Source organism: Etheostoma spectabile, unplaced genomic scaffold (assembly GCF_008692095.1).
Source record: "Etheostoma spectabile isolate EspeVRDwgs_2016 unplaced genomic scaffold, UIUC_Espe_1.0 scaffold00569390, whole genome shotgun sequence".
NCBI classification, from domain to species: domain Eukaryota; kingdom Metazoa; phylum Chordata; class Actinopteri; order Perciformes; family Percidae; genus Etheostoma; species Etheostoma spectabile.
This window is the reverse complement of record NW_022605103.1, coordinates 191002-202228: the sequence shown is the minus strand read 5'-3', so window position 1 is coordinate 202228 and position 11227 is coordinate 191002. Positions and strand designations below refer to the sequence as shown.

Genomic DNA, 11227 nt, shown 5'->3' with positions numbered 1-11227 from the left:
AAGATGATACTGTATCCAAAATTCTTGACAAAGGGAAAACCCTTTTTTTCCCCAACGGTACATCGACGAAAGGCAAATTAGAGGACTTTGAGTTCATGCTTTCTGTCATTGGTTCTGAGGAGCCCCTTGAGGGTAGTGTCACAGTTGGAAGTTTGTTAGCGCAAACTAATTACAAGATCCTTAGACTATACCTCTGTACAAAGCCAAAAGATTCTAGTGATTTTGAGCTTAGTGATGAAACAACAGACATGCCCTTTTCACCTGACACATCCAACACACTTGGGCCAGCTGAACATGTATCTTCATCCTCATCCAGCCTATCACTGCTCCCCCCCACACCTGTCAAAAGACCTCGGTACGACAGTAGGCCTTTCTCTTGGAGCAGTCCCAATACTACCTCAACACTCAAAGCAACTCCTGCTTCTCAAACATCAGGTCAGCCTCTTTTAGATTTATCCAGTGACAATGAAGTTATTGTACTTGGATATGACACTAACATGCCTTATGAACTTGTCGATGGTCTTGCTGACACTCTGATATACTCACCTCTACACATTAAGACCACAGGAAGTACAGATTCCTGGCTAGTTGACAGCCAACAAGAAAGCGGCACAAACACAGTCTTTGAAAATCAATTAGAAGCAGTAGTGGTAGCTGAGATGGAAGAAGATATTATTGACATTGTGGATTCTGAGCAGGCTTCAAGTTCCACCAGCACGGTGGCCATTGATTTTTTTGCAAATCCGGAGAATGTAGTGGAGAAGCAAGTCATTGTGATCCGCAAAACACACTGTCTTGTCGACATGATTGAAGCATTTACAGACAACTGCATACTGGATGCTAATATTTCAATCAGACGTGTGCTTGAACGTGGCGATGTTGAGGCTGGAGTTGGGAGTGGGGTCACCACAGACTGCCTCACTGATTTCTGGGATAAGTTTTATGCAACAAAGACCTGTGGAACCAACTACAAGATCCCAATTTTGTACCACAAATTCCAAGAGAAAGAGTGGACTGCTGTTGCTCGCATCTTGGCCTTTGGATGGCAGAAATTTCAGTTATTTCCAGTCCAACTTGCCCCACCGTTCCTTACAGTGGCGCTATCTCTCTCCTGCTCAGACAATCTACTGGAGGCTTTCTTCAACTATATCAGCGCAACTGAGAAGGATGTGCTAACTGAGGCAATTAGCAACTTCAAAGAGGCAGATATGGATGAACTCCTTAGCATACTCAGCAGTCACAACTGCCGTGTACTCCCAACCGAAGAAAATCTGCCAAGTCTGGTGGAGGAAATAGCCCACAAAGAGATGGTACAAGAACCAGCATTTATCATAAAGTGTTGGAAGCCAATTCTCAGGTCTATTGGACAATCCATGAGTACGGAAGGACTGAAGAAGATTCTGGATGATCTCAAACCCAAGGCAAGAAACATTACCAAAACCATCAAGTTCCCAGAATCTATGTTACTGGAAGAACAAACTACCTCAAATCATCTCTTGAGATTTATAAGAGAAAGAGATGAGAAAGAGCTCGGCCTATTCCTCAGGTACTGCACAGGGTCTGACTTGTTCCTGTCTAAGACCATTAAAGTCACATTCACAGCAGAACAGCCACAGTTTGCAAGGGCGCCTTTGGCTCACACCTGTAGTTGTTCTTTGGAACTGGCATCTAACTACAAAGACTATGCAGATTTTAGAACAGAATTCATCTCTGTGTTGAAGAGTGGAGTGTGGGTAATGTATTTGGCCTAATAAGGCTTTGTTTGCTTAGACAGCAAATGAAAACTGCACACACACAAACACACACATTCTGAAGTTTAGCAGCATCATCTTTCATACAATCCACAAGTTCTGCATGTGGAGGGCAGATGCATTGTTGTAGTAGAGGGTAGATTTTTCTTTTTAATTTATGATATCTTTAAAATTCAAATGTGACAGCTGAAGGCACTTTGAAAAAAAAAATAATCACACTTGAGTTAATATTTCAATAAAGACAATTTATTTACAAAAATAGAAATGTGACAATGTATTCTTGGACAAGTTGTATGTAAAAACTGGCCAACTGTTTGTGGTTGATGTTTTTCCATTGCTGTTAAAATTAAATCTAAACATAGCTCACAAATTACAGCGTAATGCTGTGCAACTCTTCAAACCTGGCAGAGTTTAAATTGCCAGTGCTGTTCTATGTTGTCAGTGTCAAATGTGCAATACATAGATTTTTCTAACCACACTTAAAGGAATATTTGACTTAAGTACACAATTTTTAGCCTGGAAAAACTTCTTAACTGGAAAAACTCAAAATCTTACCAGGAAAACTGTTTTTGTGACCCCAGTCCTGTTTCTTTTCTGACCACACCTCATATGTTAACCTATATACATTTCATATATATGCCAATTTGGAAAATTTTTGTTTTGTCTAATTTGATTCAACAAATAGGACCCTGCACTTTCCTGGGTCTACATTGTTATGTTATGTAAATGAAAGCTCTGGCTTATGAGTTTGCAATGTTTGCTTAGAAAATGTTTATTCAATTGAAATGTTTCAACTGTTTGTAAATTTCACTGTCTTTTTTTTAAACTGTGTTAACTAATATTTTGTTAGTTGATTAGTCATTTCTAATCCTTTATTACCATGCTATTACCATGCTAAATGCTTTTTTTCCCAGAATTCCATGACTGGAAAACCCTAAAGGGCCCTTGCTGGTCCCAAGACCCAACATTATCAACCTGGCCTACTACACAGAAATCACATTATCTTAGTAAAAGATATCAACTCATGCAAAGGCCAATAATACCTGAGAAATGTAAACTTTTGAAGATGCCTCATCGCTGGAAATGCCATCATCATCATCATAGTTATTAGAACCATGGACAGTGCATGTGTCTGTATGCTACAACAAAATCAGTGATGAGGCTCTGGCACAAGTTCTGTTATTAATGGCCTCAGGTCTTTGTAAAGTCGTATTGCCTCTGTCGGGTTATGACAGTGTGCTATGTTGTTCTCTTCCATCACCATCAAACAGAGCTCATGCAGGTCCTGGTCACAGGGAATGTCTGTTTTCCATAGACAGATGTCCTCTTGGAGAACAATCCCCACTCTTTCATACTGTAGTGGATGCAAATAATCTTGTGCATGATAGAGCTCAGGTACATTGTACATCAGACATGGTTTCCCATGATAATTAGGGTGTCCGTTTCCACCTGCTCGAATGCGATGGTTGTCCCACATTGTCACAACGGTGTCTAGCTCGTTCTGCAACACAAAAACATGAGGATTTCAATACGTATGAGAACTTCTTTTGAAAATTAGTACATGGAAGAAGGCCCCTTAGCCGCGTACACTGTATATATTTATTATACAGTTTATCATTATAGCATCATAATGGGTAAATGCTGTATTGTTTTATGCTATGGTGGAGTTATCAGCAGAATAATACTGTGCTCAAGCTTCTCACCCATAGTAGGCTTCATAATGAAGATGCGAGTATTGACCCCAGGACAAAAAAGCCTACATATTGTTGCCAAATAGGCTCTGAGAAGAAGAAATATGTAGCTACAGAGAGAAAGAAAGTCTAGAGAGCTCAGAAATTTAGACACATGTTATGAGGGTGCTCTTTGGTGGGGGACAGAAATATTCATAAAAGAAGAGGAAACCAAAACCTAGAAACAATCCGAAAGAATATTTATGGTGATCAAATCAAATTATCATTGCAGAGAGAAACTTATTACATATACCAAATGCAAGCTACAGTATATCCAGGACTCAATGACGGGGTGATTTCAATCTTTTTTCTTATAGTTTTTCTTGTATTTGTGGTTTGATGCTGTGTTGCTCTAGAGATTTTGTTGCTTGTACATTGATTTATCATAATTGTTTTGCCTATCTCTTTATTTCCACAGTTTTTCATCATATATCTTTTCTTACATTTTAAAGAGCAATTAACTGGTGAGACCTTGTACTTTTACCTGTGAGTTCATTGTCTACCTGCTCCGGTGTGTGTAATGAACCTGTCTACTTAAGGGGAATATGTGTGCTGTGGGTTACACCCTATAGAAGGCTGTTGTGCCACTATGCATGAGATGTATCCCAGCTCTACTTTTATGTAGTATGGTTTTAACCATTGTATCAGTTTTGACTGTTCCTTCTTTCCTTTTTCCTCCCTTCCTTCTTTCTTTCCTTCCTTCTGCTCTTTTTTCCTTCCCTCTTTCTATCCTACCTCCTCCCTTCCTTCTTTCCTCTGTCCTTCTTTCCTTTCTTCCTTGGTCTTTCCCTTCCTCTGTCCTTCCTTCCTTCCTTCCTCATGATATAGCCATAAAGACTATTTACACTTTTTGCCAGAGTGCTTTTGGTTTCCTCTTCTTTTTGGAACTATGTAGCTACATTTGACTCCAAGTAGCTTGTCATCAATTGGATATTTGGGTTAAAGGAAAACAAGTGAACACTGAACATTAGTCCATAACAAACCTTGGCAGCTCTACTTCAGCTTCATCATTTAGTTACATCTGTGGTTCAAATACTGAATACAAAATCCCATGTAGGTCTATGTGAACCCAGTATTAAGCTCTATGTTAACAGTGTAGTTCGATATTAAAAAATACTAATAATGGAAGCATAATGTTTATGTCCGTGGTTGATAGAGAAAGAGAGCAGACCTTATAGCTAAAATAAAATAATGCTGCATTTTAAGTGTGATCTATAATAACAAGTGCACACCAGCATATCAGGATTGATACTACTTTAATAGACAGATATATTTAAACTGTCAATCAAAGGCACATTCATAAACATAATGCTGATGAATCATGCATTTTATTTGATTTATCCTTAGTTTTGACACAGCTTGTAAAGTTGGATTTGATATGAGCGACGAGGTTCAAGTGCAATTCGTGTTTGTCTCATTGACAGATAGAGCCAACAGACAGGTTTACAGACAAGTGGAGCAGGTGGAAAATTAATATTAAAGCTGGTTCATATCAAAACTACACGAAATGCACCCCTGAAATGTAGGCTACTATATTAAAGATATGGACAATGGAGGACTTACTTGGATAATCTTCAGAAAGCAGAATTGGATGAGACCCTTGTCTATGAAATCCCCATTAAAGTCTCCAGTTGCCTGAAACTCCTGGAAGACGTCCCTCCAATAGCTTGCGTTCTGTCTCCTGTAGATCCCCCACCAGCTTTCGATCCGTTGATTTGCTGTACTGCGTCCTTGGAACACACACGGCCCATGCACAACGCCAGTCTCATCTTCTCGGAAGAAGTGTTGCAGCCTGTTAACATGGACATTTTCAGTTCCCAAATCCGATCGGATTATTTTTGGACACCCCCCAAGTCCCGTGACTGCATTCATGAAGTATGCTGCGATGATTTTGGGGTTACTATTGGAAGAGTTTGCTTGCATTCAGATTATATGACGCGAAAACCCATCAATGCATCCGTTTATTCCAATGCCGAAAGGGGTCAGCTTGTCATAGGAGTCCATATGCCATAAATAATTGGGCCCTGGGACACTATAACATCTTCTCCGAAGTCTTGTTCCTCTGTACGCCCTCTGGGTCAAGATGCGACTGAACCTCCTGAACCATGTCTCGAGTAACGCGCAGTCCAGCTCTCGTGCATCATTCGGTAACCATGAAGACGACCCGGTCCTCTTATCTGGTTGTTAATGAAGTTAACAATCTCAGCAGGGTCACTTAACCGTCGCCTGTGGAGTTGTAACCGGGCTAGTCTTCTCCTTAAATGACGAGGACTAATCAGAATGCCATCTCTAACAGAAAGGCACAGTGCAATTTCTGCCTGTGTTAGACCTTGATTGAAGTATATCCTGATGCGTTGATCAATAATGTGATCTGCCATTTTGACTTCCCTGGGACACGTACACCTGGACCAGATAGTGGCAGCAGTCTTTGAAGGCTGAAATCAGGACAATCACAGTAACCTAGCCACAAACCATAAAAATAAACAAGGCATATCAAAGCACTATTAAATGAATTAATAAACATTTAATTAAGTTTCACATCACATTGCTAAGTTAACGATAGCCTACATTTACGTTACCTTAGCTGAAGCCGCCAGATATTTAGGAGCTTGTCAGCCTCCCATTTGTTTACAAACGGATCGCACAACTTACCAGTAGGCTACTGCTGCAGCCAGCGGCGCTACGGAAGCCGTTCGTGGCAGCGCGTTAGTTTGAATTCAAGACGAACACATTAATAATACATTTATTATCAGAATAAAACGATCTTTGTTATGTCGAGATAACGAAATAATTAATTCGTTATCTCGATAAAACAAACTTTGTTATTTCGAGATAACGAATTAATAAGTCGTTATCACGAGATAACGGTGCCTAAAAAAAAAAAAAATCCATGGCCGTTCTCGGCTTCCGTAGATTTGTGCATACGGTTGTAAAACATGTTCTCGCATTGTGAATAAGGGTTTGAAATTAAGCCTAGAGTCCTTAGCGTCCATTTCCAGAGGATCATTAATTCCCTCTGCTCACTTTTAAGGCAAAGTAGGCTAAATAATAATACTGTAATGAGCTGAGTTAATGTGTCCCTGTTATTAGGAGTTGTTCAGTTAAGCAAATGTTTATATGTGTTAGTGTTATGCGCTACTGTTACCAGCAGGGGTCAGTGTGGTTCTTTTGAGGGGGGGGGGGCAACCCGAGTTGGGGCCGTAGAAGGAGGGCTCCATGTTCCGTTGTTGTGGACTGAATGTTCGGCGTGGTCACGGCCAACAGTGACCGGAGTTAAGCTGTGTTATAAAATAAATGCACAGAAGTTGCAAACCAGTTATCGCCTCCTTCTTCAACGCTGCAACTCAGGGGTGAGCGTTACACTGGTGTCAGAAGTTAAAGTTACGGACTGGTTACTTCTCCGGTGTTAGCCTAGCCGGCTAGCGGACCTACCGAACGGAGCCGCTGTGGGAGCCTACTGTTGATGGACATGGCGGAGGGAGGAGCGCTGCCGAAAATTAAGGAGGAAGGGTTGAGCTACAGTTATGCCCGAGCAGAGGGTCTGGCGGCGGAGTTTGAGCGCGCCGCGGGGACCAAAGCCCGCTTGAAACTGGCGGCGAGGAGCATGGCCAACGACGCGGGAATGGGCCCAGCTGTCCCCCAACATGGCGGAGGACGTGTGGAAGGCTTCCTCAATGGCACGTTAGCTCCACCACAGCACTACAACGGAGAGAACGCACTGCCTGTGTGGCAAAATGGGGGTGCCCATGCATGTCGGGCCCAATGTAAAACGCCAAAGTACTCCGGTAAGGCGGACTGGCAGGCATTTCATGCCCAATTTGAACTGCTATCACAGGCTGCGGGCTGGGCAGATAATGATAAAGCGCTACAGTTAGCCTTATGCCTTACAGATGACGCACTAGCATGCCTGTTACTGCTTAGCCCGGAAGAAAGAAATGATTATATGGCTCTTGTTGGAGCCCTACAGAGACGTTTTGGACACTGTGAACAGCCCGGTCTCCTGCGCTCTGAGCTGTCCAACAGGCGCAGGCGACCTGGGGAGCCCCTCCGTGTCTTAGCTAACGACATTGAGACTCTAGCCCGGAGGGCTTATGCCCACATGCCCCCTGCAGTACAAACAGAGCTTGCTAGGGACCAGTTTATTCAAGCCTTGACACCCAGGGGACTGCGCATTCAGACCCAGCTCGCCCATCCCCGTTCCATACAAGAGGCTTTGGAGCTGGCTCTAGAAAGGAAGGTTGTGGAGGGCGAGGCCATGGAAAACGGCCCTGCAGAGAGTGGTCCTACGGTGAGAGCCGCTGCATGTACTGACGCAGCCCAAGTAAAGCCTGCATGGGCCGCTGAAATGACTGAACTGATTCGTGCTGTGTCTATGCATTCGCCACAAAGTGCTGCACGCTCTCGCCGTCGCCCCCCGGTCTGCTGGGGATGTGGACAGCCTGGCCATCTCCTCAGACAGTGTCCCAAGCATCCCAACGACCAGGGAAACGGACCAGGGCCCGTATAGTCGGGACGGTACGGGCCCCTGACATTATGTCCCATTCTGCATCATCGAGAGAAGGGGGAACCAAACATCACAGGCAGGGGAGAGGGGCTGCACTTCCTCCTGAAGCAGACGAGAACACGGAATACTCAATGGTGGTGGGTTGGACTCATGCTGGGCATTTCTGCCACGTTCCCGTCACCATAGGTGGGGCCTCATGTACCGCCCTTGTGGACACAGGCTCCACAGCAACACTGATGCGGCCGGATGTGGTTCCAGAAGGGACGCAGTTGGAGCAAACTACAGTGCAGCTGAGGACAGTGACGGGTGAGCTGGCCCCTATGCTTGGTAGGGGGAGGGTGACGTTGAATGTGGGAGGTCAGCGAGCGGATTTTACAGTGTGGGTGGCGCAGGTTCAGGACCCCTGTATACTGGGACTGGATTTTTTGAGGTCTGCACGCTGCCTGCTGGACCTAGGGGAGGACACATTGACGTTCCCCGGGGGCCCCACTGTCAGAATGATACCACCCTCACAGTCTTCAAGGCCGCAACCCCTGGTCAGGACAGTCAGGGAAGCACACTGCCATGACACAAAAACACAAGAAGAGAGCAACAACTCCCCAGCAGAAAACGCATGCGCCTCACACAACTCCCCACTCGGCAGTGCCCTGCCACTGGCGCCCCATGTACCCAACAACAGTCATCCCATCCCCACACACTCCAGTTCATCTTCCCCAGCCCAGTCAACTACGGTGGAGGGGGTAGACAGGTTGGCAGTGGTGAGAGAGATATGGAGACAGAATTGTGACCAATTGGAGCAATGGCAGCAGGAGGAGCTGTGGAAGGTGTTATCTGACTTTATAGACATTTTTGCACTATCAGACAATGAAGTGGGCCTGACACACCTGGTGCAGCACGAAATAGACACCGGGGATGCACAGCCCATCAAGACGCGTCCCCGGCGCCTCCCCATGGCTCACCGGGAGGCTGCAGACAGAGCAGTTGAAGAAATGCAAAGAGCTGGCATTATTGAACCGTCTGACAGCCCGTGGGCCTCGGGAGTGGTGATGGTTTCGAAAAAGAGGAGCCCCAAAATGAGATTCTGCGTGGACTACAGGCCACTGAACCATGTGACCAAAAAGGACGCATATCCATTACCCAGGATCGATGAGTCGCTGGACTTGGTGTCTGGCTCCTCCTGGTTCTCTTCGCTCGACCTGCGAAGCGGATACTGGCAAGTTCCACTCAGCCCGGAAGCGAGACCAAAGACAGCCTTCTGTATGGACAGGGGGTTGTGGCAGTTCCGGGTCCTCAGTTTTGGCCTGTGTAATGCCCCAGCCACCTTTGAAAGACTCATGGACCGGGTGCTGGCTGGCATCCCCCGTCAGAGATGTCTGGTGTATTTGGATGACATCCTGGCCCATGGTAGCTCCTTCCAAACAGCCTTGGAGTCGCTGAGGCTGGTGCTGCAGAGAGTGTCTGCAGCGGGCCTGAAATTACACCCACAAAAATGCCGCTTTATGAGGAAAGAGGTGGAGTTCTTGGGTCACAGGCTGGGGGGAGACGGCATCAGCACCTTAGAAGAGAAAGTGCATGCAGTGAGAGACTGGCCCACACCCACCGACCAACGACAACTGAAGAGCTTCCTTGGCCTGGCTTCATATTACAGGAAGTTTGTGCGAGGCTTCTCCTGCACAGCCGCCCCCCTGTACCACCTGCTGCAGAAAGGCAGGGGCTTCATCTGGACGCCACAGTGTCAGCAAGCCTTCAACTCCCTCCAGAAGGCACTAACGGAGGCACCCATTCTCACCCCCCCTGACCCCAGTTTGCCGTTTCTTCTTGACACAGACGCCAGCGACGTGGGCATGGGCGCAGTGCTAGCCCAGTCAGGGCCAGACGGAGAGAGAGTAGTGGCGTACTTCAGCAAAACCTTCAACAAAGCTGAGCGCCGCTACTGCGTCACGCGCCGAGAGCTCCTTGCCGTTGTGGCAGCAATAAAACACTTTAAGTACTACCTGTGTGGCCGCCCCTTTACCGTCAGGACGGATCATTCAGCGCTTCAGTGGCTGATGTCCTTCAGAGAACCAGAGGGCCAAGTTGCGCGCTGGATTGAAATGCTGCAGTCTTATGTTTTCACAGTGATACACAAGGCCGGAGCTAGCCATGCCAACGCAGATGCCCTTTCCCGCCGTCCTTGTGCCCTGGGCGGGTGCCGAGAAGCGCGTGAGCGGGAGCTCCGTATCGAGGAGGAGACATGCCCCATGCACGAGGGGGCCGGACCAGTCTGCCAGGGTACAACGATGGTTGACGTGGCTGAGTGGCAGACACAACAAGAGCAGGACAGAGACATACAACCAGTGCGACAGTGGGTTGAAGCAGGACAGAGACCACCCTGGGAAGGGGTGACAGGGAGCTCCACTGCAACAAAAGGACTGTGGACAATGTTTGATGCACTGAGAGTGAGGGATGGGGTACTGCAGAGAGCCTGGAAGGAGCCTGCCACGGGAGAGGAAAGGTGGCAGGTGATAGTCCCCAGTTCACTGAGAGACGCAGTGCTAAGAACATCACACGGGACCGCAGGGGCAGGGCACTTTGGAGTAGCCAAAACACTCCGCCGGCTTCGTCAGGGATTTTACTGGGGGTGGGCCAGACGGGACGTGGAGGACTTTTGCCGCCGCTGCGACCTCTGCGCGGCCTATAAGGGCCCCCCGGACCAGTCCCGCGCACAACTACAGCAACAGGCAGTGGGGGCTCCCATGGAAAGAGTAGCTGTGGATGTCATGGGCCCATTCCCCCGCACGGATACAGGCAACCGGTACGTTTTGGTTGCCATGGACTATTTTACAAAATGGCCTGAAGCGTACGCAATGCCAAATCAGGAAGCAGAGACAGTGGTTGACGCTCTGGTAGAGGGAATGTTCAGCAGGTTCGGGGTGGCTGAAACTATCCACAGTGACCAAGGGAGGAATTTTGAATCACAGGTCTTTGCCACCCTGTGTGAGCGTATGGGCATGCATAAGACCCGGACCACAGCGCTGCACCCTCAGAGCGACGGCCTCGTCGAGAGGTTCAACAGGACCCTGGCAAAGCAGCTGGCAATCCTCACAGCGGAGCATCAACGTGACTGGGACACACACCTTCCCCTCGTCCTCATGGCCTACAGGTCTGCTGTTCAGGAGTCCACCTCATGCACGCCTGCCCTCCTCATGCTGGGGAGGGAGTTAAGGACACCAGCGGAGGTGGCCTTTGGCAAACCTCCTGAC

The 11227-nt window shown here is 47.0% G+C and overlaps 1 protein-coding gene across 1 annotated transcript; it reads right to left on the bottom strand.

The window, feature by feature from the left end:
* Positions 1-2705: 2705 nt before the first annotated feature.
* LOC116684903 (uncharacterized) lies at positions 2706-5363 on the bottom strand. Its single transcript, XM_032510286.1, has 2 exons — positions 5045-5363; positions 2706-3252 (listed from the first exon to the last, which is right to left on the bottom strand). Exons 1-2 carry the CDS (start codon positions 5351-5353, stop codon positions 2902-2904), a joined length of 660 nt encoding a protein of 219 aa, XP_032366177.1. The 5' UTR covers positions 5354-5363; the 3' UTR covers positions 2706-2901.
* Positions 5364-11227: the final 5864 nt, after the last annotated feature.

Bases quoted from the DNA above. Each gene is read 5' to 3' on its own strand.
- LOC116684903 (XM_032510286.1), bottom strand. From the start codon at position 5,353: ATGAATGCAGTCACGGGACTTGGGGGGTGTCCAAAAATAATCCGATCG. The intron at 3,253-5,044 runs GTAAGTCCTCCA...TTTGTGTTGCAG, and splicing joins GCTTTCTGAAGATTATCCAA to AACGAGCTAGACACCGTTGT.